This window comes from Rattus norvegicus, chromosome 3 (assembly GCF_036323735.1).
Source record: "Rattus norvegicus strain BN/NHsdMcwi chromosome 3, GRCr8, whole genome shotgun sequence".
Taxonomy (NCBI): domain Eukaryota; kingdom Metazoa; phylum Chordata; class Mammalia; order Rodentia; family Muridae; genus Rattus; species Rattus norvegicus.
The window spans coordinates 72,995,513-73,023,473 of NC_086021.1; the positions used below are offsets into that span (position 1 = coordinate 72,995,513).

General features: G+C 39.6%; 1 protein-coding gene across 8 annotated transcripts in view; it reads left to right on the forward strand.

The window, feature by feature from the left end:
• Positions 1-27,961, forward strand: part of B3galt1 (Beta-1,3-galactosyltransferase 1) — a 573,038-nt gene that overhangs the window by 334,103 nt on the left and 210,974 nt on the right. For 4 of the 8 annotated variants that reach the window (XM_063284269.1, XM_063284268.1, XM_063284266.1 and 1 more), the window contains one exon: positions 20,240-27,909. The exons of the other annotated variants lie outside the window; for them this stretch is intronic. In XM_063284269.1, coding sequence (XP_063140339.1) covers positions 25,605-26,816 — 1,212 coding nt within the window. In that variant the 5' untranslated portion in view covers positions 20,240-25,604 and the 3' untranslated portion in view covers positions 26,817-27,909. Of the gene's footprint in view, positions 1-20,239; positions 27,910-27,961 lie in introns of those variants that run through there. 8 annotated transcript variants of the gene reach the window in all.

Below are 27,961 nucleotides of genomic sequence, written 5' to 3' on the forward strand. Positions count from 1 at the left end.
TCAAACAAGCAGATGATGTTTCAGTTACTATTGTCCCCCACCTTCCTCCTTAAAGATGCAAGCATGCAGGAAGACCGGCTCCCTAGTTTGTATTGCGGCTGCGATCCCAACACCTACAAAGTTTACTAAATTTGACATCCAGTGAGAAGGTAGGAAACTCTTGAGCTAATTAATACTTTTAACATTCAAAATGTTGTACACTCTTTCACCACACAAGACTAAGACCATGATTATATGTCCACTATATGATCACTGATTCTGCATGTCTGTAAGCTTAGAAATTCTGAGTTATAAAGAAAACATAAAACTGAACTATGTTAAATCTTTCTTGGCTTTGTAAAGGGAAAATAATTTAGCCACATTAGCAGTGAGGTACTCAGATGTCTTTTAATCTAAGAAGATTACTCAAATCTCTTGGAGATCTTCTATATTTCTAATTTTAACAAGGATTAATTGTACGTATTAATTGGATACACACAATATTCCACACAACCCTACAGCGTGCACCAGTTTAATCAAGAAGAATTTCCCATTCCCTCCTGTCCTTATCTTTGTCATTTCTGTCTATATATTTTTTTTCTCTTTTGGAAATGTCTGTCAGTGTGTGCCAGGCATATGAATGCTGAGCCCTCATCCACAGCAGTTGCTAGGATTACAGATGCAAGTCCCCAAGCTGAGCTTCTTTCTCATTCCTTGATGGTTGAAATCGCTGTGCTCCTGTCTTCTAGGCATTCATAAAATAAGAAACGTCTATCTACCTGGGTTTGGGTGTACCATATAGCCTGCCCTCTTTAATCAATATCCCTAAAGCTCACTTCCCAACTTCTAATAATTACTGTTCAACCTTCGGAGTGAGTAGTTCATAGTTTCCCTTTACACAGAGGAGATGATGGTAGTTTGTATTCTAACTTAGGATTATTTCTTTGCATGTGTTCGCTCCTACAGTCAAATTCATGTTGCTACCAATGACAGAATTTAATGTTTTAATTAATGATTTTCTCTAAATGATATTCTCTAAGCATACAAATATTTTTCTTTCATGTATACCTGATGGACACCTATTTTGACTTCAGACCCTTCATGTTGCACATATTCCCACAAAAACACGAGAGCTTTGGTAAATATTAGCTATTCATTCCCTTTTGATAATATTGAAAAGTAGGGTAACTGAAAATTTACTTGTTTTTAGGCTTTTGAGGACCCTTCTTGCTGGTCTCCATGGTGGCTCTACTAATTTACATTTTTATCAACTAAATATAAGAATTCTTCACTCACATCTTCATTAATATTTATTGTTGCTTTTTATCACACTAATAGTCATTCTAACTGGTATAAGTTTTCTCATTATACTTTTGCTTGCATTTCCCTGATAGCTAAATACATTGAGTATATTTTGCACATATTTATTATCGCTTTGTATTCTGTCTTTTGAGACTTGTCTATTCAGATAATGTATTTACCCATTTTAATTGGATTACTTTTTTAATTTATTTTTATATATTCTAAATACTAGTAATATTAAATGAAATATCAGCATATATATATATATATATCTTTAGTCCATTGATTGTTTCTTTTTGGGTAGGGATTTATACCACAAATGCATTATAGTTCAATATACAACAATTAATAAACAATAATACTTCGCATCAATGCAAAGGGACAAAATCATCTGATCTTCTAAATATCTACAGAAAAGTATATGATGTTCTTCAGCATGTCTTTAGGATAAAAATCTTTGAACAAAATAAGCATGCAAAAGTCATATCATGACCAAGAAAGGCAATATATGTCTTACAGGCATCTACCATATTGAATAGGGACAACCTGAATTCAGTTCTCTAAGATATAAATGAACACGTAGATTTATCTTATTCAGTATAATACAGGAGTCTTTATGAGGGTTAATCAAGAAATAGAATGAAATAAAAGGCTTACAAAGAAAAAGAGAAAGGGGAATTATCCCTTTTCCTGAATGATAAGCTTCATATGGAGAGGAAAATCTAAAGGCTACAAAAGACTGTTAGAACTAATTAAAGAATTATATAAAATTGCAGTCTATGAAGACAACACACAAAAATCAGCATTTTAACCTATGAGCAGTTTTGCTGGGAAAGAATTATGAAAACAACCCCACTCTCAATAGCTCCAAAAATAAAATAATTAAAATACTTACAAAAATTGTAACCAATCATGTTACCGTGAAAAAAATATGACCAACACACACACACACACACACACACACACACACACACACATATTCATGGACTGGGAAAACAACTGTTAAAATATACCTCTAATGGTTGGTTTTTGTAAACTTAACCCAAACCTAGCCATATCTTGTAAAAATATTAGTTGAGATAAATGCTTCCATAACATTGACCTGTAGGTGAATCTATGGTGCATTTTCTCAATTAGTGACTGATGTGAGAGAGCCCAGCTCATTGACTGCTGCTCCTGGTTTGTATAAATAATTAGGATGAACAAGCAAAGAAGTGCAAATCAGTGAGCACCATTCTTCCAGGCTGCTGCTTGAGCTCCTGGTCCCAGCTTCCTGCTTTGTGTTCCTGCCTTGGCCTAGAATATGTAAGCCAAATAAAACCTTTTGTTCTTAGTGTTTTGTCAAACCAATTGAAACCCTGAGTATGACAATACCCAAAGTGATTATTGATTGAGTATAATTCCCATCAAAATACAATGGACATTTTTTCACACAATTAGGAAATAAAAGAACAATTCTAAAATCTTTATGAATGTACAAAAAGACCTCTAAAACACAAAGAAATCTGTAAGAAAAGAACTAATCTGAAGGCACCATAATACCTGAATTCAAAACATTCTAAAGAAACATCGGAAACAAACCAGTATTATACTGGCACAATAACCTGCTTTTGAGGATAGTAGTGATCCCAGAAGTTAAACTCATCTAAATCTAGCTGCTTCTCAACAGAGCTAACAGAAATGCATGCTCATAAAAGGACAGCCTTTTCAATGAATGGTGTTGGTAAAATTAAAACCTATACTCAGAACAATAAAATCAAACCTGTATCCTTCACCTTGTATCAAAATCAATTAATAATAATGGGTCAATATATTAATATATAACCTAGATTTGTTAACTAAAAGTGATGGGAGGAAACACTTGGAAAAACTAAAAGGAGTGGTAGTTTCTAGACAATTATGCCCAAAGTGCAAGAAATGAATGTAAATACAAACAAATGGAACTTGTTTTCTGTCTTACTTGTCAACAATGATGATTATGACCAATGTGACACTCATATTGAGGTTGGTTTAATATTTATGACCTCCATACTTCATCTCCCCTATTTATGGCCATTGCTCATATTGGAGGTAAAAGGCATCTCCTGGGCTCTTCGAGCCGCTTCTTATTTTAAGCAGAAGAGTCAAGGAAAGTAAACTGAAAGCTAAGCCGTCTGTAGAGTGATTATACTGAAATTTGAATTTATGATTCTTCCCAATGCTACCCAGGACAGAAATGGAGAAGGGAATGAAGAGTCATGTTTTACTAATTTCTCTAGATTTCCAAAGCATCCAATGGTCTCTTCCTCATACTTGCGATGCTGACTGGGAATGACAGGTACACACATTTACTCTTCTTGACAGAATACGTTCTGCCAAAAATTTTCACTTTGATAACGTTCCTTGACATGGAACATTTCATATTTACAAAGGTTGAAGATGCTGATGAGCTGGTTTGCCTATTTAGAAGGCTCTGGGAACATCAAGTAGACTTGGTCTGTAGGGTGGTTATACTCCTGGCAATGACCATACTGACAATCTTCCTGTCGTTCTAACGTTCATGGCAACCTAAATGCTCAAGCACTTGTTTTGAACTACATCACTGTCTTAGTCAGTGATTCTATTGCTGTGAAGAGATACCGTGACCATAACAACTCTTATTAGGAAAACATTGAATTGGTGCTACCTTACAATTCAGAAGTTTATAGTCCATTATCCTCAAAGGGTCAAAGGGACATTGAGGGCATGCGGGCAGGCAGACATGATATGTGGAGATATGGAACTGAGAGTTCTACATCCATATCACCAGACAGAAGGAAGAGAATGCCCTTCACCTAGCCTGTTTTTCTGAGACATCAAAGCCTACCCCAAGTGGCATGCTTCTCTCAACAAAGCCACAAGGTCACAACTTCTAATAGTGCCATTCCCTGTGGGTTTATGGAGTCCATTTTTATTCAAGCCACCACCATCAACTAAATCTCTCTTTTATATGTAGACATGGAGGATGTTTGCAATTGAACATGACTAGCAAGGTAACTTAAAGTCAAAAAGTAAGATAAAATAGCACAAAATGATTGAGCATCAGTGTTCATGGTTCTGATGAAGGTATTTAAAATCATTAGAAAAAAGTCCTGTAATGATTATTATACTGGAGTGGTATTCATATTTTTTTTAGGTTGGCTATCATTGGAATCTTCTGAAGTTTAAAAATCACAAACCAGAAATGTTATATCTACAGCAATAACATTACATGTGCTCAATTGTGTTGTTCCAGATGAAGGAGACGTTCCCTCTGGCAGGAAACCAGTAAACTGCATCATGATGTGTGTAGAAAAAGTTGGGAGGTGTTCCCTGTAAAATTGGAAATACGTGTGCTCATTGATTTGGCTTACATCTTCTTCCTCCCGATAGAAAGCCCAGAAATCCCTGAGCTTGGAGACAGAAAGGAGAATCCTTCAAGCTCACCTTCTGAACTTATCTTCACAGTATTTTACCAGCTTTTATTCAGACCGATAGATTCCTGCAAATTTTCTTCTGTACTTCCATACCGGAGTTTTCCTTGGCAGATTTTTTTATACTGAGTTTTTATCTAAGCTTTAACACCAGTCAACCATGTAGCCCTGTTGTACCACACAACTTAATTGCAACTAAATATTTATTAACAAAATGGGAAAAGTTCATTTTTGGAATGTTTGTTATCAGTCCTCCTACATCACTGTGAGCGTTCTTGCCAATAGGCTCCCTTTGGCCCTTGCTGCATTCTGATACTCCCTGTCCCTTTGAAGCAAAACTCCAAGGTTTAGGATGGACTACTAATTGTTAAAAAAAAATTCAACCAGCCACTTAAACTCAGGAAAGGGTACCTGCTAGGCTGGCCACTGTATCCTCTGCACTCTGATTTATTTCTCAGAATGCCTCTAGAATCTTTGTAGCAAAATCAGAAGAAGCAAAAGTGAATTACAGTAATAGAATAGAATATTTACCATTATTAAAAATATCCAGCTCTTCTCTGGAAACTTTTCCTAAGCAAAAAAAAATGTTATGCAGACAAGATATGACACTTTAACAGTCACATTACAAGTTCAGGGATGGAAAGCCAGGGACATTGTGGCACACTGAGAGCTAATGCAATAAGGGCTGAATTGTCAACATAGCTGATCATCTTCAGTAGCTACAGATATGTTGAAATTACTCTACCCTTGGCCACTGTCCATAAACGTCAACAGTGTGTGGGCTTTGGGGAAATATCTAATCACCCCCAGGAGAATGATTCACAATTAATGAAGGGAAAGCTAGTAGTGATTTGGTGGATAAACGGCATCTTTCTGGATGTTAGTAGTGAAGAATTCTCAATTCCTTTTCTGAAAACTCATAATGATGGGCAGGAGGAAAGCTTAGAGTTTATGTCTTTTGACCTTTCCTTTCAAAGGATGGGCTCTGAAGCATGGAGAAGACTCCTATGCCTGTAAATAGTGAATCAAACTTCCTGAGGATAATCTTGAGAGACTATGGTGAGCATCTCAACCAGCCTTGTTGCGATCTGAGAGCCTTTCTGAGAGAACAAGGCTCCCTGGGTACAGAAACAAAAGGCCTCCTTGTTTTAGCCTTCTTGTTTGTGGGGAGGACTTGTGATTTCTGCCAAACTTGCCTCTATTCAGTTATCTTGCTAGAAGTAGATTTTTTTTTCTGGCCTAAAATATGGGTGTGTGGGGGAAGGGCGTATTTTATGATTACCGCATGCCTCTCATTCTCTTTCCCCTAAGCCACTTACAGTCTCTGCTTAAACCAACACTATAGCTGCTGACATAGCCAAAGCTAACGTTCTGTGGGCTTCTGGTAGCTGTTTGGTTTTTTTCTCCTTTTCCTTGCCTGACCTCAGCCACCACCACAGGCTCCAATTAGACTCACAGCCACAGCAGTGGAAAACTCAGAGGCTCCAAAAATGCACCCAGCAAACTGAATTGAATCGACCTAGTTCTGGAACCATTCATTCACTGGCCTACTCAAGGACCTCCTCCGTCCTTGGAGAGGAAAAAGGAGGGGAAAGGTTAGCAAAAGGAAACAATAACATCAGGCTAGTCAATGATCCTTGACTTGCCAAGTGTAATCTTTGTCTGGCAATCTATTTTGCAAGAAGAGGTTATTAACATGTTCTCTTAGCACGTAGCAGTTTAAATCATTCAAGCAGATTGTCTGGAAAATGCCAAAGTTCCTGAATTCTGGAGTGGCCAAGTAAAGGCTCTCAAGTCCATGTTTCTCAATCTGGATTCGCTCTTACTTCCTGTCCTGAAATATCTGGCTCAGGGGAACTCTCACTGTGATAGCCTCCTAACATCCCATAATATGAACTGGACTCACTGTCCATGCTCCAAGACAGTGCTTTTCACTGTCACACTATTACTGTGAGTAGTCCTCACCTTTCAAACCTCGGACTTACCATTGGTCCTGTATAGGACTACAGTTGGTCTTGTGTACCTCTTATATCCTGAAACTTTGTCCAATTTATTTATTAGCTTATGTAGTTTTTTTAATGAATCATTTTGTTTCTTCTATAGATTAAATTATTTAATTAATGAATTCTTTCCCTTCTGCCTTTGAATTCTGCAATCTTTTCTTTTTTCTTAGTTTATCAATCTCGCAAGAACTCAGAGTACAAAGTTTGACAGGTGTGATGAACACAGAAGTCTCTGTCTTGTTTTCACTCCTTGTTTTAGTCTTTTCTTTGAGTACAATGTTACTTCTGGGAGTCTCTTTACCTTGTACTCTCTGTTGAGTGGGCGTTTTCCCCTTTATTTTCTTTTATTGTTCTCTCACATTTTACATCCTAGCTGCAGTTTCCTCTCCTTCTGCTTTTCCCATTCCTCTTTTCAGCTCCTCTCTCCTCCAGATTCACTCCTCCCTGTTTCCCTTTTAAAAAATGAGAGAGAGCAGGCCTCCCAGAGCTATCAACCAAACACCATAAAAATGTGCAATGAGGGTAGGCACAAGCCCTCATTTTCAAGGCAACCCAGTAGGAGGTAAACGGCTCCAAAGGCAGGCAAAAGAGTAAGAGACAGCCCCACACCCACGGGTTGGAGTCCCACAAGAACATGTGCTGAGGACATAGGTCAGACCACTACAGGCACCGTGATTGTTACCTCAGCCTCTGTGATACCAATGAGCCTGCCTAGTTTATTTGTCACATCTTGTTCCTGTTGTATCGTCATGTGTTTTCTTACGGTGAATCAGTGGCAGATGGCCTTTTTTTTTTTTTTTTTAACATCAGTGAAGTTGTGCATACAATTTCCTAACTGATTCTGTTAATGTGTTACCTCGGTTGGGTTTGTTACTTTGAACCACTTTTGCAATAATTGTTTGTCAGACTGAGTTTACTAGTAGTCCAGTCTATTAAGAATTTCATCATCTTTGTTATAATGCCGGCCAGTCAGTTTTCTTTCCCGTGGTGACTTTATCTAGATTTAGCCTCAGGCAATGGTGCCTCATAGCATGAGCTGGAAAGTTTTCCCTGTTTTTCCTGAGTTTGAAGAATATATTACTCTTTAATATTCAGAAAGCTCACCGGTGAAATAACTGATCCTTGGATTTTCATTGTTGGAGGTTTTTGATCGTTCAATCTCTTCTTGATTTCATTCAATTCTCTTTTTGATCTTCAATCTCTTGTTGTAAGTCTGTTCAGAGTTACTGTTTCTCCTTAAACAAATGTGGGAGCTTCCATGGTTTACCTTTGTGATTAGAAATCTTAGGAAGATTTCTTTCCTTTCTAATCACATGCTGTCTTCCCTTCCATCATCTAAGTGTAAATAAATCTGGAGGTCAGAATAAAGATGTTGGCTTGTTAAAAATCTGAAAGGCAATATGTTCTAATAATGCTAAGCCAATTTTCTCACCAAAAGAAATCAAAGGAGACAGGAGAGTATCTTTATCTTTTGTATAATAAATGCTTCCTAATTGTATATCCTCTGTACCTTAGAAAATATCCATAAGAAAACATACTAAATTTTACTTTCTGAAGACTTGTCTAGACTTACTTTTCCCCCTGTAAAGGGTAGATTGTTCTGAGCCTCCAGATAGAAAGAGCATGCAGAATTTATAAAAATTATTTTTTTCTGTGAAATATTTAATATAATTTACTTGTCATCTTCTTATCATGCTCCCATACCTGGAGATTGTTGAACAGTTTTGTATGCATGTCCAAATCTGGAAGAGCAGAAGCATAGGGGACACAGACTAGATGCTTTGTAATTACTAACCTCTGTGAAAAAATTTAATCAGGAAATATTACTCACACCGTAAAAAGATCTCTCATCTCACCTGCATCTTCATTATTTTGCCTAAACATCCACTACTTCTTAAATTCAGACTAAACCAAACTATCTTTTACTTTTTACATTCATCACAGAACAGTAAGCCACCTCAATCAGAGGGTAAAGTAAATTATGCCTTTCCATCTTCCCCTTCTTCGTTCCCTCCCTCTCTGTCCCATCTCTCACACACAAATGAGCATGTGCATGCACACACACACACACACACACACACACACACACACACCACACACACACACACACACACACACACACACACACACCAGAGCCTAGTTGCTTCACGAGTCTATTCACCCACTCAACTGTAAGGGAACACATACTCTATGATATAGAGGCACTGTATTAAGTAATGAGCACATGACACTGACTGTCACAGACTCAGCTCATGACTCCTTTTATCAAAGACTTGGTTCACTACTGTTCATCCTGTCCAGAGTTCAGCAATAGAGTTTGATAGAGTGGAAGCTAAAAGGTAATGTAGCCATAACTCTGTGCATCTCCTGCCCAGGAAACAGTTAATGGCATTATCCAGGAAGTATCATGGACTGCACAAAAGGCATGTGTTTGCAACTTGAACACTGACAAAGAAGCAATTCCTTCTGCTAAAGAGGGTAGAATAAATCTTCCCTTTGCCCTTGCACACCCTGAGCTGCTGATCCAGCAGAGAATGCTAAATGCTCACATCTACAGAAGGCTGCAGGGTCAACCAAAGCAACAAGAGCCACACTAGGGGTTAACCAGAACAGCACAAAACCAAAATTTTGCTGACCATACTGGGGAAAGCAAAGCCTTGAAGCCATTGACAAAAACTGTGCCCAGAAGAATCAAAACAGCCAAGAACTAATGTGTCCAACAGTAACTAAGAGAGTGGGGGTTGCCAGTCACAGAAAGGACAGTCTGGACCAAGAGCAGCTAAAGAGGTGAGGCTGTGTGAATCAAGTGCCAATGCCCTTGTCTCTGTGACACAGTACTGTGGATAGTCTGAGACTGAATCCCAGCTCCACCATTATGCCACTGTGACATTGGGTGCCTCATTGAACCTCTCAGAAGTTTAGACATTTTGTCTATAAAACAAGCTTACAAGATTGTGAGAATAAGAGAGAGTGGATGCAAAATAGGTATTGGTTAAAGAGCATGTGCTTTTTCTTCTGAAGGATGCGCTTTTTCTTCTGAAGGGATGCTCATCGCCAAAGCAATTCTTCAATAGTTTTCTTAAAGTTGCAGGCTCTCATCTGCTGGTCCACATCAGGGCTCAAAGCCAGATAACACCCTGCCAGGGAGATTTTAACTGTGTTTATTCTGTTTCAGTGAGGTGCGCCCTTTGATGGGTTTCCTAAATATTTCTCATATGTTTACCTGTATCCTTAATATTCCTCAGTGTTTGGTGTGCTTTATGGACAGACACTCATTTATTTTTGTTCTCACTGAGTGTCGTACTGTTATACATGGTGAGCCCTTAACAAATATTTAATATTCTGTATGCATCTCTTTACTTCATGTTTGCATATTTTTGTTTTAAAAGGTCATGAACTTAAAAAGAAACTTTGCAGATTTTTATATATGCACATGTATGTATGATGTATATAGCATATATCTATATCTACCCATATATTTATAACCATATCTATATTCAGTCTGTTCAGAAAGGTCCTCAACACACTGGTAGGTGCTACAGTTCCTGTTCACAGAAAGGAACACTTAAAAATGGGATGTTTGCAAGTATTTGCCTAAGTTAAAGTCTAGAAATATTACAAGTGAGAAGACACACATACTCTGCTTCAGGTAAAAAGCAGTCATTCTTTTTCTGAGGCAATTTTATTACATAAAAAGTACTTAATGTAAAACAATCTGAAGAAATTAAGACTAAAGCAGTAGTTGTCATCAGCGTGGACCCTTACCAGAGTTCCTCGTATTCTTTTAGTTGTTACTAATTTTACCCTTTGGGCTTACAGACAATGGTTGTAAAACCCAGAACAACTCTGTGAGCAGGTGTATTGCAGCCCAACCTTGGCCGTGATGATCTTGTAGCGAATTATTTTTTAATATGTAGCTTCTCGCCAAGCATTGCATAATCTGTTTGAGTTGCCATCGTTAGGAAATGGGCAAAGAACAGCAAGCATTTCCCTGAATCACAGAATTACAACAGCCTGCAGAGCAAAGGCCTTTCAGAAGTCAACAGCTCCCCACCCCATGTCCCCTGCCTCATGCTACTCCCCACTCCCACATCCACAGGAGTCCGTGCAGGCCTGTCCTGCTGGTATGTCCCCCTGTCTGCTGAGCAGTACCTGCATCCAGAGTGAGGGACAGAGCCTGAGTTCCTTAAAGCCACAAGAATTAAAAGCCTCCAAACTATGCTACTAGTGTTATGTAAGCCACCACTGCCGTTATCATAATGAGAGATGGCCAGCTTGCCTCTGCAGGATTCTGCTAGCTCAGTTGATGATCACAGGGTGGCCAGAGTCTCACTGTTCAAGTTTTGGACAGGTGATAGTACTAAGCCTTTGATTTGAGGGCCTAGTGAAAATAGTCCTGGGCATTAGTCTTATTAAATGAGAAACTGCTGATACAGGGCTGACTGTTGACCTGGCCATTCTAAAGTGGGAGTGGAGTGCCTGTTAACAGTGCAGGATCAAAGTTCCTCTTAGGGGGTAATGCTGTTCAAGCTTAAACACCTACTACTCACAGTGCAATCTTGGGCATCTTAATTTCTGTGTGTCTGTCTATCCTTCCATTAAAAATATTAATCTTATATGGAATCTAGGATTGTGGTGAGGATGAAATAATACTTGTAATGTCTGTCCTGTATTTGGGACTTAGAATATATTCAGTAACGATGATGGTAGCAACTCCAAGCCTCATTGAAGGGACATAGAACAAACCACAGGGTTTGTAGCCACTTCTGCTCCATTGACAGGCTCTACAGCTATTAAGGCTGCATTCTGAGACTCTTCCCCATGAGTGTCTGTCACTCCTCCCAGCCCCAGAATGAATGACTGGGGGGAGGGGGTGCACAAAAGTCCTGTGTATCTACAGCCACAGTTTTATTCTAACATACCAACACGTCTGTTTGCTTTTTCTCTTTAACTTTCCACTGTCCTCTTTCGACTTTTCGGTTCTCTAACAATACCCTCTTCCATATTCCCTCCAGTGGAGACACTATCCACTAGATCAGTAATGTGTAATGACTGTTCTTCTCTAATTGCTCTGAGAGCACAGAGAAGGCCCCTGTGGGAAAATTAATCACCAAATGGCATCAGTAAAGAGAAGGAGGGGAATTGATGAATATTGTTCCAAACAGTATTCTGTCATGTAAATTGGGAACTACACTTAAAAAGAGATTCTTACTAATATCCTTTCAAATCTGGTTAATCCTAAGAGAGGAAAAGTATTATATTCAAGAAGACTTACAAATCTCATTCGGTGAAAATTATTGACTACAAATGTTTTTAAGATGAATCTTAACACAAGTAAGATTAAGAATGATAACACCTTAGTTTAGTAACCTAGAATATTAACCAAATTCTAGTCAAGCACAGATGAGTACTTATTGGAATTCCATAATACACCTCAGAAACCCAGCAGCTACCTCAAGGGAAAGGCGTGCCCTGAAGCGCTCAGAAGAAAAATGCCTGAAGAAAAAATCCATGGTTTTGGCCAAATATGGCTTACTGTTCTCAGTTCCTTACCCAGAATCCTAAAAGTTAGCATGATGCACACACAGAAATGATAGGAACACGTAGAAATGAACCACCATTCCTAAAAGAAAGCTTTTATTTCATTTTGGGCAAGGAAAACTTGTGAGATGAGAAGATGAAAATCTGTTTAGAATTGTTTATTAACGATTGGTAAATTATTTTCCTCATTTTTCCCTCTGAATGGTACAGATGGAAATAACATCTTTCAAATCCACTTTTCAGCTGTTACATATGTGTAAATTAGCCTGTGCAAATTACAAGTTTTCTTGTGTGCCTTATTAAATTCTGTCAAAGCTGTTATTAGAACTGATTTTATACTGTTGGGTATTTGTGAAAATTGACAATGAAGGGTGAAGGGCTGTGAGGTAATCTCTCCAAAAGACTTTTAAAATTGTTTGATCAAATGTCAACAAACTGATGAGATGCCCAGATACATAAATATGCAACTTCACTCACCACAAATATTTTCATTTATGCAAATTCAAGAGTCAGTTTAGACACTGCTACAGGGGTGGTTTTCAACCACCATTGTCCATGACACCTTCAGGGTCACATATCAGATATGCTGTTGTGTGTGTGTGTGTGTGTGTGTGTGTGTGTGTGTCTGTGTGTGTGTCTGTGTGTGTGTGTATGTGTGTGTGTTGTAAAATATGTGTATATGTGATTTATAACATAGCAAAATTGCACTTATGAAATAGCAATGAAATAATGTAATGGTTTGGACATCAGGACAGCATTAGGAAGGTTGAGAACAGCTATGCTAGAGTATGCTAGAGTTCCTCTCCTCCTGATGATCCAGAGTGTTTGATTGTCAGCTTAGTTATGTGGAAGCCTAGTAAATGAAGATAATAATATTATTGTCCTGTGTCCCTTCTAATACCTACTACATAAATATGCCTGTAAAATGTTAGGATTTCTACACTGGTGGAGATATTTTTTTTAAAAAAATACATACTTAATATTTGTACTTTTGAGCAAATGTTCGCCATTTTGTGCACTCCCACCTAACCCAAGTTCTGGTACAGCTTAGTTTGCCTTTGGAGAAAATAGTCATTTTTATGTGTTGCTCATAACTCTCAATATTTGGATCTCATTGCATAGACTCATGAAGATAACAAGGAAAAATAGGAGTAAGCAAAGTAGCCACAAAAAAATGAAATCACAAAACCTATTGTTCAAATTTTTCAGTCTCTTTCCAGTATAAAATTATTCTTCATAAACTTGATTTTTCTAGCAAACTATTTGCTTTTTCCATCCACTTCTATATGAATTTCAGTTAAGACTCTAAGGAACCTAATTTGAAGCCACTACGCTATTAAAGAAGAAGAATTGTACTTCAGTGTCTTGTGCTTCAAGCATGTAATTGGAAAGAAAAAAGCATCAAAAATGAGAATAATGGCAAGGCAGTCAGGCATTGAGCTGGCATATTTGAAAGTTGTGACTTATCCCGGATTAGCCATTCAGAGCTTATTGTTGGTACAGCAAAGGGAAAACTGATTATACTGTATAATCTGTACCAAGTTTGACCACGTTCCCTTAATAAATGCTCAATTTTGGAATGTCCTTTATAGATATAGTACCTAAATTTTGGAAAGGAACAGTGTGATAGTCAAAATGAGATGTGTTCCCTATCAAGCCATGGATTGAAATATTTGATCCCTAGTTAGTGGTGCTGTTGGGGAAGATGATGGAACTTTTAGGACAAGATGCTACTGTGGGGACTTACATCACTTAGGGGAGGGGTCTAAAAATACATACTCTCACCCCACTTCTTGCTTACTCTCTCAGCTTCAGATGTGTGGCGAGAGCTATGACCTCCGAGCTTTTCTGCTCGGGCTTCCTGCTTATGCCCCTCCCATCATTATGTACTCTCCTTTGGGATCTGCAAGCTCAAATAAGTCCTTCGTTCTCTATGCTGCCTTAGAGCATGCTAAAAACTGAAAGCCATGAGCAGACCACCTGAAAGGCCACTACTCAGAAAATCAAGAGAGCATCCATTTGTTATGAAAAGGGTTACATGTGAAAGGTAGAATTACTGATGCAAAAAAAAAAAAAAGAAAGAAAGAAAAGAAAAAAGAAATGGGAAGAGATAAACTCAAAAAGAGACAAAGAGAGACATGAGAGACATGGTGCCTCAACTGGGTGGAGGGTAGTACCATTCCTTGGGATAGGCAAAACTGAGAAATAGTAATGTATCCAGTGTGGAGTAGGAGGAGTCATATTGAGTTTGTACCCATCCTTAGAAATACCTGTAAGGTATTTAAAATGTGGTGAGTAGCTTAGTTTGAAATCTTTTGAATTGCAGTAAGACAGAGTGGCTCAGTCTAGGGCAACTGGACCCTCCAGCCTAGGGTAGTTCTATCTTAGTCAGTTTTGAGTGATTAAGTCAGAGTGTCATAGACAGAACCAGAAACACATTGTCAACTTCAGGGCGTGTAGCCAGGCACCCACTTTTAAGACCTATGATCTCTTGTGATCCATTTCCTTTTACTTAAAGAAAATTAAGCAGTATTATATGGTATGTAATGCACTTTGTTCATATTTAACCCAAACTAAACTCTCTTGCTAGGTCCCATTGAATTCAAGGTTTAATCATTTCCTATTTTATGTGTGTGAGTACCTTGCCAGCATGTATGAGTGTGCACAATATGTGTGCTTAGCACCCAAGGAGATCAGAGGAGGATATTAGATCTTCTGCAGCTGGAGTTAGAGATGATTGTAAACATCCAATTGTTTTCTAGGGACTGAACCCAAATCATCTGCAAGAACAAGTGGTGTTGATCAGTTAGCCATCTCTCCAGACCCTATTGGTTCTTATTCTTTTTATTATCTTTTTATTAGACTGAGACTTCAGGCACAGAAGTAGAAGATATCAGTAAGTTCAGCCTACATCTCTTGACAATCTGTTCCTGATTTCTTTCTCCTTTTTTGGCTTAATTTATTCTCTTGGCCAAAATATTAGTATCTTCTGCAACTTCATCCTTTTTTCATGCATTTTTTTCTTCAAAGAAATGTGTTGTCATTTATTTTATAGGACGTGTGGAGTAACAGACATTATATCTTTGCTGCTTTGGCCCCGGACTTTTCACCTACTTCATCTAAGAGTTTTCTGACAACATATTGGCAAATATCATCTTTAGAAAGCTTGAAAAGTATGCAGATTCAGCTAGCTCTTTGGGATCTAGTATTTGTCCATTCAGGAATAGCCTTATTTAAAACAACCAAATTTAAAACATTCAGCTTGGTATTCACAATCCATACCCAAACAGACCTGCCCTTTCTCTAGTTCTCTTTGGTCTATGACAAGAATTCTCCTTACTCAACAGACGACCCACTCTGCCATGGGTCAAGACACATTGCTTCTCGCAAAAACTTTATCTGTTGTTCTCATCACTGATTCACACATCAGAGCTCTACCACTCTCCACCCAGAGCATCAGCAGCAACTTCTGTGACCATGCACTGCTTATAGAAGACACAGAATGTTGCTAGGAGATAATGCACACACCTTGAATGCCAGCACTCTGGAGGAAGTGGCAGGTGGATCTCTGTGACACAAGGACAACTTGCCCTACAAAGCGAGTTCCAGGATACCCACAGATACACAGAGAAACCCTGTCTTGAAATATAACCCCTCTTTATCCCAAAAAAGAAAAAAAAGCACAAAGTTTGATTTTGTTGTCCATTGCAGTGAGCTTCTGACCTGGTGGCCGAGGAGATGTTGTTCTGCTTCGCCTTGACAAAGCTGACCACCTCGGTTCCATAAAAAAGGTTTCCCTTGTATCTTAAAGGTTTGAATACTAGCAGCAAACCATTGAACTGAGAACAGCAACCCCATTGGAGGAGTGAGAGAAAGGACTGAAGGAGCTGAGGGGGCTTGCAACCCCATAAGAACAATACCAACCTACCAGAGCTCCCAGAGATTAAACCACTACACAAATAGTACACATGGACAGACCCATGGCTCCAGCTGTATATGTAGCAGAGGATGTCCTTGTTGGGGCACCAATGGGAGGAGAAGCCCTTGGTTCTGCCAAGGCTGGACTTCCCAGTTTATGGGACTATCAGGGTAGGAATGTGGGAAGGGGATAGATGTGGAGGGGAAACACCCTCATAAAAGAAGGGGGATGGGAAATAAAAAAAAAAGTTTGACAGGTATTACAACCAGGGAATGATGCTAGAAAAATCCTCCCAGAAGGAAGTAATTGATGTATGAGGGCGGGAATGTTTAACTGTAGCAGAGAAGATTCAGACCCAGAGATTGTCCATGTCAAATAGCCTCATGAGAGTAGCAAAAGCTAAGAACTGTTTGAGAAGTGGGAATGGATTAGTATCGCTTTTCTGTGCCAACGCTGCTTTGAGAGACTTCACTGTGTTGGCTGAAGTCAATAGCTTTGCAATAGGAATTGGGAAATGGTGCAAACCAGAGGTTTACTTTTCTTATAAAAAAAAAAAAAAAAAAAAAAAACAAACACCATATCACTGACCAAGTGTAGAAACATTTTGAGTTAGGAAGACAGAACATTTTAGGGGCCTGGTGTTATCTATTCATGTCTATGATGGATGAAGCAAAATTGGTGGCAGGGTAGTGCAGCAGTAAATATTAAATAAATGGAACACTATCTCACGCTAGCACCCATGGCGCCAGTGGTCTCATTCGACCAGCCAGACTCGGCAGACTCTCTGGCTCAGAGCTCTCAAAACCTCTCCACCCGGCTCGCTAAGTTTCCTCGGTGGGTCGCTGCCACACCAGCCCCATCTCTCGGGTAGCTGTCACAATTCCCAGTAACCCGTCAAAATCAAAACTCTTGAAACTTGTAATTTATCAATCAGATTTATATCAGTAAATTTTCCTTCCACAAAACAGCCACACAATAAACTCAGAGCCAATTGATATTGATATAAACTGCCTAGCTAGATAAGACAAATTGTCCTGTAATAATCCATCCCTTATAAGATATTGATAGCTACCTGTGGCTATTAAAGCCCCACTGGGCTGGTTCATCCTTCTCCTTCCTCTATCTCCTCTTCTCCTTTTCCCCTCTCTCTCTCCCGCCTTTCAAACACTGGGCCCCGCCTTTCTTTTTCACTGCCCAATCACAGGCTTTGCCTTATCCTATACCTGCTCTCACCTGCATATAGACATCAATCCGCAGGGTAGTATAGGAAATTGGAACAGATGAAAAACATCTGGGTAGCTGCTGACATTTGGGTGTCCGTCGACACCACAAATCCAGAAGAAATTTGAAATAGATGGTCTCAGTTGTTTTATATCACTCTGAATATGTTACTTGATTATAAAACTAAGTGATAAGAAATAAGAAACTTGGGGCTGGAGAGATGGCTCAGTGGTTAAGAGCACCCGACTGCTCTTCCAGAGGTCCTGAGTTCAATTCCCAGCAACCACATGGTGGCTCACAACCATCTGTAAAGAGATCCGATTCCCTCTTCCAGTGTATCTGAAGACAGCTACAGTGTACTTATATATAATAAATGAATAAATAAATCTTTTAAAAAAAGAAAAAAAAGAAACAAGAAACTTGGAGCTGACTAAATGGCCCAGCAGTTAAGAACCCTGCCTACTCTTTCATGCCAATCCCAGGCTTGGGTTATGAAACCCGCATGGTGGCTCACAACCATCTGTATCTCCAGTCCCAGAGACTCCAACATCATCTTCTGGACTCCACAGTCATTGCGTGGATGTGCTACAGCTTGAAGCCAGATTGATGTCGATAGACTGCGGCGCCTCCTGAGGCTATGGTGAACTCTACGTTCCGGGCAATCTCTGATGGCCTTGTCTGTGTCTGTGGTCTGTCTAATTCTCAGAAACCACGTGGAGGCCCGTGGTTTACGCTCTGACTGGGGAGAGCAAGACATAGTGTTGCTCTGATATAGATGATTGCAGATACATGGTTAAGAGGGAGGGACGTGGAAGGCGTCTTGACGATCCCAATCCCCACCAGCCAAAACAGGCTAGACAGGAAGTCACTAAAGAGAATTTTCCAAAACAACTGTGCCAGTGATGCTGAAGTGTAGCTCCCCACGATTGATGGTGGATACGTGGTAGGGAAAGGACTCAGGTTTACTTAAAGGGCGGGCCCCTGAGAATTTGACCGTGCTCCTGTGACTATATAGATAACACAAAGCAGACTTTTTCTTCCCCCTTATTTTTATTTTTTACATTTTCCTAATGGGGAGGAGATGAGAAGGGTAGAGATTGGACTAGAAGGGATGGGAAGACTGGGAAGGGGTTGTGATTGAGTGCGTGATATGAAACTCCCAGAGAATCAATAAAAATATTATGTGGAGGAGAAAAAAAGGAAAAAGAAAAAAAACTGTACTGTAATTTTTTTTAAAAAAGGAAATCACAACAGAACAGATGCGTATTTCAAAAGTTAAAATCATGAACTTCTATAAAAGCTTTAGTTACAAAAATAAACCTGGGTCAGTTTTATGTACTTTTAAATTTGTAATTTCTCATGTTATTTAGGAAACTAATTACTGGCCTTTTTCACCAGCTTTGGCTCTGAGTACCAGTGTGCATACTGCAGGGTAGTTCAGTATTTATAATTAGACAGAAGCCTTGGGCAACTAAGCAGTCAGAGCAAGTTTCAGTGCTGAGTTTTTACCAGAGAAAGTATGATAGTTCATCAAAATCAAATATTAGAAAAGCTTGACAGGATACGTGCTGGATGTTTTCTCCCACCCTTGTGGATTACTAATTTTACTCCTTGGTTCTTCAACACCATTTTAAACAATGTTGATTCCTCACGTGTCAGTCTGCACAAACTGTACAGAGCAGGAGAGAGAGAGGCTATGAGGCAACAACCCATTACATGTGAATGACAGGAAGGAGGTGCAAGCCCGAAAGCAAGCCCCTTTTGCCCTCGATTGCTTCCTGATAAAGGCAAGTGGTCGTTTATGGAAAGACTCTTTCAACTCCTGCATGTGGACAGTACTTCTTTAGCTCACTGCCTGCTGGTGTGGGGTTCTTGGTCACTGATGCTGTTCGGACCTTGCCATAGCAGATATAACTGAGTCGCAGGGCTTTTCAGGGATAGAGAGACCCACGCTCTTTGCTAAGGTAGAGAAACACTTACCTGCTTCTGCTAATGCATAAAGATCAATAGTGACGTTTACACCAATATAAGCCCTAACTGCTCCCTGAATAACAATAGTTAGTCCACTCTCAGGAGCTTTGATCTAAATCTGATCGGGTATCTCTCCACCAAGCTTATGTCCAATGGCATGCAACTGTCTGTCCTCCATCACTGGCAAAATGCCAAGGTGTGTCTACTCGTAAACTAAGCGGCATTTCGGAAGTTTAGTTAGTGGTAGTCCTTGGCAGAGAAATAAGTTTGCACACATTCAGGAGCTACAGTTTACCACTGTAGTATTTAGAGTGTTCTCTTATTACAGATTTTTCTAGAAAGGCACAGCCTTGGAAGCCACTGTTAGGGGAAGCTGCCTCTCTTTGTCCCTTTACCTTTCCTAGGTAAATGTTTGTTTATGAAGAGGAGAAGGGTGATGTGTGTGCTGCAGTGTGGACTTGGCCCAGGTTCGAAGAGCCTAGGTGTAGTGGGATACACCAGAGAGGGATTTTAATGAAGTTAACCTCAAAGGAGATCCAGTGAAAGGAAGGAGCTTGCAATTCTCTAATGCAGGGCTATCTGGAGAAAGGAGTCTATTGTGTAATTTGCATCTCCTGATCTCAAGAACCCGAGTGCTTCCAACATCCTAGTTGCATGATAGAGAAACTCATGAGTTGGTATGGATTATTATCTGTGAAGAATCTACCAAAGGGCAAACTGAGAGTTTGACCTTCCTTTCATGGTGAGTGTGAGTTCCACCCACTAGGTGCAGAAAATGTTAGTTACCCCCCAATCATATACCATGTGCTTGCCTGATAGATAACCAATGTACTGACTGGAAGATCCACTGACAACATTTTCTTTATCTGCAGATCACTTGGGTTTCACATAATTACACCATGGATCCTACCTGGGTTACTGATTCTGTGAGCATGGAACACTGTAAGGTGAACATTTTAGAAAGGCTGAAAAAAATGTGAAATATGTGTAGCTGAAAAAAATAAGTAAACTGGGAAGAATTTTCAAGACTGCCCCATCTTTTGCAAATCTGATAAATAACCTCTGAAGAATTGTTCCTGATAGCTTGTCATTGCTAATACAATTTACAGTCTTTAGATGTGTGTTTGATCAAGTGGAATGAAAAAGAAAATAGATATACTATAATTTCCCTCTTCTTCATAGTTCAATGAAGCTTAAATTTACAGTGCAGGATGGACAGTGACAGTCACCATCATCACTCTCCCTACAAAAGAAGCTAATTTAATAAGTAGGGAATATTCTTTTACTTCTGGAAAGCAATATTGTCACCCTCTTATCCCTCAATTACAATGTGTGAAATCTTGTTAGAATTTTATGGAAAATGCTTTCATAACTCGTTGTGTATCATTACCTCCCAAAGCAACTTCTACAATATACTGTGGCAGAGGCTGACCTCTATAGAAAAGCCCACTGTATAGCAGCATTACCACATGCCCCAGGCAAATCAATCAATACAGAACGATCGCTTCAAACTGGTGAATATCTGTCTGTTTGGATGACCACAGCTATGCCCGCACCATTACAGTAATTCTAAACTGTGTCTCTAGAGTAAGGGCCTTCTATCTCCCTCCTGCTGGCACTTGGAACAGGGTAAGTCTATACTTATCAGACCCACCTACAATATTTAGAGTTTAGCATAATTCTTAGCTCTGGGTACAAACCACTCACTCCAAAAATGTGGCCAGCAAAAATTTCCTCAAGCTGTGCCTGGGCATAAACCTGTGATCCAGCTGCTCATGAGGCAGAATAAAAGAATTAAAAATTTAAGATCTACATAAGCCATAGAACAAGTCCTGCCCATCTTGGATAGCTTAGTGAGGCCTTGTCTCAAAACAAAAGGTCAAGTTACGCCTAGTCGTGTGCCTTAATACTGCAATGTTTGCCCACCATGCGTGCACGAGACTCTAAAATCAGTCCCAAATAATCCAAAGTCAACCCTGATTGAGAAACATTATCGAACTAGATAAAGCCCTAGAAGCATCCATCTCAACCATGTGATAATGATTAGCAAGCAGGGAAGACACCAGAGAGTAAGGGGAATGAAATCCTTAAATCAGAATGGCAGGAGCCTACAGACTTCATGTCTCGTTGCTGCAGCTTGAAACTATGCTCTGTGTTAAATTAATATCAGATCTGGGCTGAAAGACAGGAAATGTGGCTTCTGCTTGTCTCTTGTATTTTCTATAAGGGAAAAAATGTTAAAATGTCAACATGCTGAACAAAATAAGCCAAGCACAAAAAGATAAATAAAAGTTTTTCTCACATAGAAGCAAGCTAGGATACATACACAAAAACACAATTGAAAGCAGAAAAGTGGCATTAGTGATTTTTTTTCTTGAGTAGATATTAACGAATGCCTATATATACCCAGAAGAGGTCCAGATGAGAAACCAAGGAAAGGAAACAGTTCTCTGCACCCAAATCCCATGGGAGGGAGAGCTAAACCTTCAGAGAGGCAGACACGCCTGGGAAACCAGAAGAGACTGCACTCTGCACACATCTCGGACGCCAGAGGAAAACACCAAACGCCATCTGGAACCCTGGTGCACTGAAGCTCCCGGAAACGGCGGTGCAGATCTTCCTGGTTGCTGCCGCCGCAGAGAGCTCGTGGGCAGCACCCCGCAAGCTAATTTGAGCCCGGGATCACAGGTAAGACCAACTTTTCTGCTGCAAGTGACCTGCCTGGTGAACTCAAGACACAGGCCCACAGGAATAGCTGAAGACCTGTAGAGAGGAAAAACTACACGCCGGAAAGCAGAACACTCTGTCCCCATAACTGGCTGAAAGAAAACAGGAAAACAGGTCTACAGCACTCCTGACACACAGGCTTATAGGACAGTATAGCCACTGTCAGAAATAGCAGAACAAAGTAACACTAGAGATAATCTGATGGCGAGAGGCAAGCACAGGAACCCAAGCAACAGAAACCAAGACTACATGGCACCATCGGAGCCCAATTCTCCCATCAAAACAAACATGGAATATCCAAACACACCAGAAAAGCAAGATCTAGTTTCAAAATCATATTTGATCATGATGCTGGAGGACTTCAAGAAAGACGTGAAGAACTCCCTTAGAGAAACACAGGAAAACATTAATAAACAAGTAGAAGCCTACAGAGAGGAATCGCAAAAATGCCTGAAAGAATTTCAGGAAAACATAAATAAACAAGTAGAAGCCCATAGAGAGGCGACACAAAAATTCCTGAAAGAATTCCAGGAAAACACAATCAAACAGTTGAAGGAATTAAAAATGGAAATAGAAGCAATCAAGAAAGAACACATGGAAACAACCCTGGATATAGAAAACCAAAAGAAGAGACAAGGAGCTGTAGATACAAGCTTCACCAACAGAATACAAGAGATGGAAGAGAGAATCTCAGGAGCAGAAGATTCCATAGAAATCATTGACTCAACTGTCAAAGATAATGTAAAGCGGAAAAAACTACTGGTACAAAACATACAGGAAATCCAGGACTCAATGAGAAGATCAAACCTAAGAATAATAGATATAGAAAAGAGTGAAGACTAACAGTTCAAAGGACCAGTAAATATCTTCAACAAAATCATAGAAGAAAACTTCCCTAACCTAAAAAAGGGATACCCATAGGCATACAAGAAGCCTACAGAACTCCAAATAGATTGGATCAGAAAAGAAACACCTCCCGTCACATAATAGTCAAAACACCAAACGCACAAAATAAAGAATATTAAAAGCAGTAAGGGAAAAAGGTCAAGTAACATATAAAGGCAGACCTATCAGAATCACACCAGACTTTTCGCCAGAAACTATGAAGGCCAGAAGATCCTGGACTGATGTCATACAGACCCTAAGAGAACACAAATGCCAGCCCAGGTTACTGTATCCTGCAAAACTCTCAATTAACATAGATAGAGAAACCAAGATATTCCATGACAAAACCAAATTTGCACAATATCTTTCTACAAATCCAGCACTACAAAGAATAATAAATGGTAAAGCCCAACATAAGGAGGCAAGCTATACCCTAGAAGAAGCAAGAAACTAATCGTCTTGGCAACAAAACAAAGAGAAGAAAAGCACACAAACATAACCTCACATCCAAATATGAATATAACAGGAAGCAATAATCACTATTCCTTAATATCTCTCAACATCAATGGCCTCAACTCCCCAATAAAAAGACATAGATTAACAAACTGGATACGCAACGAGGACCCTGCATTCTGCTGCCTACAGGAAACACACCTCAGAGACAAAGACAGACACTACCTCAGAGTGAAAGGCTGGAAAACAACTTTCCAAGCAAATGGTCGGTAGAAGCAAGCTGGAATAGACATTCTAATATCAAATAAAATTAATTTTCAACTAAAAGTCATCAAAAAAGATAAGGAAGGACACTTCATATTCATCAAAGGAAAAATCCACCAAGATGAACTCTCAATCCTAAATATTTATGCCCCAAATACAAGGGTACTGACATACGTAAAAGAAACCTTACTAAAGCTCAAAACACACATTGCACCTCACACAATAATAGTAGGAGATATCAACACCACACTCTCATCAATGGACAGATCATGGAAACAGAAATTAAACAGAGACGTAGACAGACTAAGAGAAGTCATGAGCCAAATGGACTTAACAGATATTTCTAGAACATTCTATCCTAAAGCAAAAGGACATACCTTCTTCTCAGCTCCTCATGGTACTTTCTCCAAAATTGACCATATAATTGGTCAAGAAATGGGCCTCAACAGGTACAGAAAGATAGAAATAATCCCATGTGTGCTATCAGACCACCACGGCCTAAAACTGGTCTTCAATAACAATAAGGGAAGAATACCCACATATACGTGGAAATTGAACAATGCTCTACTCAATGATAACCTGGTCAAGGAAGAAATAAAAAAGAAATTAAAGACTTTTTAGAATTTAATGAAAATGAAGGTACAACATACCCAAACTTATGGGACACAATGAAACCTGTGCTAAGAGGAAAACTCATAGTGCTGAGTGCCTGCAGAAAGAAACAGGAAAGAGCATATGTCAGCAGCTTGCCAGCACACCTAAAAGCTCTAGAACAAAAAGAAGCAAATACACCCAGGAGGAGTAGAAGGCAGGAAATAATCAAAGTCAGAGCTGAAATCAACCAAGTAGAAACAAAAAGGACCATAGAAACAATCAACAGAACCAAAAGTTGGTTCTTTGAGAAAATCAACAAGATAGATAAACCCTTAGCCAGACTAACGAGAGGACACAGAGAGTGTGTCCAAATTAACAAAATCAGAAATGAAAAGGGAGACATAACTACAAATTCAGAGGAAATTAAAAAAAAATCATCAGATCTTACTATAAAAGCCTATATTCAACAAAACTTGAAAATCTGCAGGAAGTGGACAATTTCCTAGACAGATACCAGGTACCGAAGTTAAATCAGGAACAGATAAACCAGTTAAACAACCCCATAACTCCTAAGGAAATAGAAGCAGTCATTAAAGGTCTCACAACCAAAAAGAGCCCAGGTCCAGACGGGTTTAGTGCAGAATTCTGTCAGACCTTCATAGAAGACCTCATACCAATATTATCCAAACTATTCCACAAAATTGAAACAGATGGAGCACTACCGAATTCCTTCTATGAAGCCACAATTACTCTTATAGCTAAACCACACAAAGACCCAACAAAGAAAGAGAACTTCAGACCAATTTCCCTTATGAATATCGACGCAAAAATACTCAATAAAATTCTGGCAAACCGAATCCAAGAGCACATCAAAGCAATCATCCACCATGATCAAGTAGGCTTCATCCCAGGCATGCAGGGATGGTTTAATATACGGAAAACCATCAACGTGATCCATTATATAAACAAACTGAAAGAACAAAACCACATGATCATTTCATTAGATGCTGAGAAAGCATTTGACAAAATTCAACACCCCTTCATGATAAAAGTCCTGGAAAGAATAGGAGTTCAAGGCCCATACCTAAGCATAGTAAAAGCCATATACAGCAAACCAGTTGCTAACATTAAACGAAATGGAGAGAAACTTGAAGCAATCCCACTAAAATCAGGGACTAGACAAGGCTGCCCACTCTCTCCCTACTTATTCAATATAGTTCTTGAAGTTCTAGCCAGAGCAATCAGACAAAAAAGGAGGTCAAGGGGATACAGATCAGAAAAGAAGAAGTCAAAATATCACTATTTGCAGATGATATGATAGTATATTTAAGTGATCCCAAAAGTTCCACCAGAGAATTACTAAAGCTGATAAACAACTTCAGCAAAGTGGCTGGGTATAAAATTAACTCAAATAAATCAGTAGCCTTCCTCTATACAAAAGAGAAACAAGCTGAGAAAGAAATTAGGGAAACGACACCCTTCATAATAGACCCAAATAATATAAAGTACCTCGGTGTGACTTTAACCAAGCAAGTAAAAGATTTGTACAATAACAACTTCAAGACATTGAAGAAAGAAATTGAAGAAGACCTCAGAAGATGGAAAGATCTCCCATGCTCATGGATTGGCAGGATTAATATAGTAAAAATGGCCATTTTACCAAAAGCGATCTACAGAGTCAATGCAATCCCCATCAAAATACCAATCCAATTCTTCAAAGAGTTAGACAGAACAATTTGCAAATTCATCTGGAATAACAAAAAACCCAGGATAGCTAAAACTATCCTCAACAATAAAAGGACTTCAGGGGGAATCACTATCCCTGAACTCAAGCATTATTACAGAGCAATAGTGATAAAAACTGCATGGTATTGGTACAGAGACAGACAGATAGACCAATGGAATAGAATTGAAGACCCAGAAATGAACCCACACACCTATGGTCACTTGATTTTTGACAAAGGAGCCAAAACCATCCAATGGAAAAAAGATAGCATTTTCAGCAAATGGTGCTGGTTCAACTGGAGGGCAACATGTAGAAGAATGCAGATCGATCCATGCTTATCACCCTGTGCAAAGCTTAAGTCCAAGTGGATCAAGGACCTCCACATCAAACCAGACACACTCAAACTAATAGAAGAAAAACTAGGGAAGCATCTGGAACACATGGGCACTGGAAAAAATTTCCTGAACAAAACACCAATGGCTTATGCTCTAAGATCAAGAATCGACAAATGGGATCTCATAAAACTGCAAAGCTTCTGTAAGGCAAAGGACACTGTGGTTAGGACAAAACAACAACCAACAGATTGGGAAAAGATCTTTACCAATCCTACAACAGATAGAGGCCGTATATCCAAAATATACAAAGAACTCAAGGAGTTAGACCACAGGGAAACAAATAACCCTATTAAAAAATGGGGTTCAGAGCTAAACAAAGAATTCACAGCTGAGGAATGCCGAATGGCCGAGAAACACCTAAAGAAATGTTCAACATCTTTAGTCATAAGGGAAATGCAAATCTAAACAACCCTGAGATTTCACCTCACACCAGTGAGAATGGCTAAGATCAAAAACTCAGGTGACAGCAAATGCTGGCGAGGATGCGGAGAAAGAGGAACACTCCTCCATTGTTGGTGGGATTGCAGACTGGTACAACCATTCTGGAAATCAGTCTGGAGGTTCCTCAGAAAATTGGACATTGAACTGCCTGAGGATCCAGCTATACCTCTCTTGGGCATATACCCAAAAGATGCCCCAACATATAAAAAAGACACGTGCTCCACTATGTTCATTGCAGCCTTATTTATAATAGCCAGAAGCTGGAAAGAACCCAGATGCCATTCAACAGAGGAATGGATACAGAAAATGTGATACATCTACACAATGGAATATTACTCAGCTATCAAAAACAATGACTTTATGAAATTCATAGGCAAATGGTTGGAACTGGAAAATATCATCCTGAGTGAGCTAACCCAATCACAGAATGACATACATGGTATGCACTCATTGATAAGTGGCTATTAGCCCAAATGCTTGAATTACCCTAGACGCCTAGAACAAATGAAACACAAGACAGATGATCAAAATGTGAATGCTTCACTCCTTCTTTAAAAGGGGAACATGAATACCCTTGGCAGGGAAGAGAGAGGCAAAGATTAAAACAGAGACTGAAGGAACACCCATTCAGAGCCTGCCCCACATGTGGCCCATACATATACAGCCACCCAATTAGACAAGATGGATGAAGCAAAGAAGTGCAGACCGACAGGAGCCGGATGTAGATCGCTCCTGAGAGACACAGCCAGATTACAGCAAATACAGAGGCGAATGCCAGCAGCAAACCACTGAACTGAGAATAGGACCCCCATTGAAGGAACCAGAGAAAGAACTGGAAGAGCTTGAAGGGGCTCGAGACCCCATATGTACAACAATGCCAAGCAACCAGAGCTTCCAGGGACTAAGCCACTACCTAAAGACTATACATGGACTGACCCTGGACTCTGACCTCATAGGTAGCAATGAATATCCTAGTAAGAGCACCAGTGGAAGGGGAAGCCCTGGGTCCTGCTAAGACTGAACCCCCAGTGAACTAGACTGTTGGGGGGAGGGCGACAATGGGGGGAGGGTTGGGAGGGGAACACCCATAAGGAAGGGGAGTTGGGAGA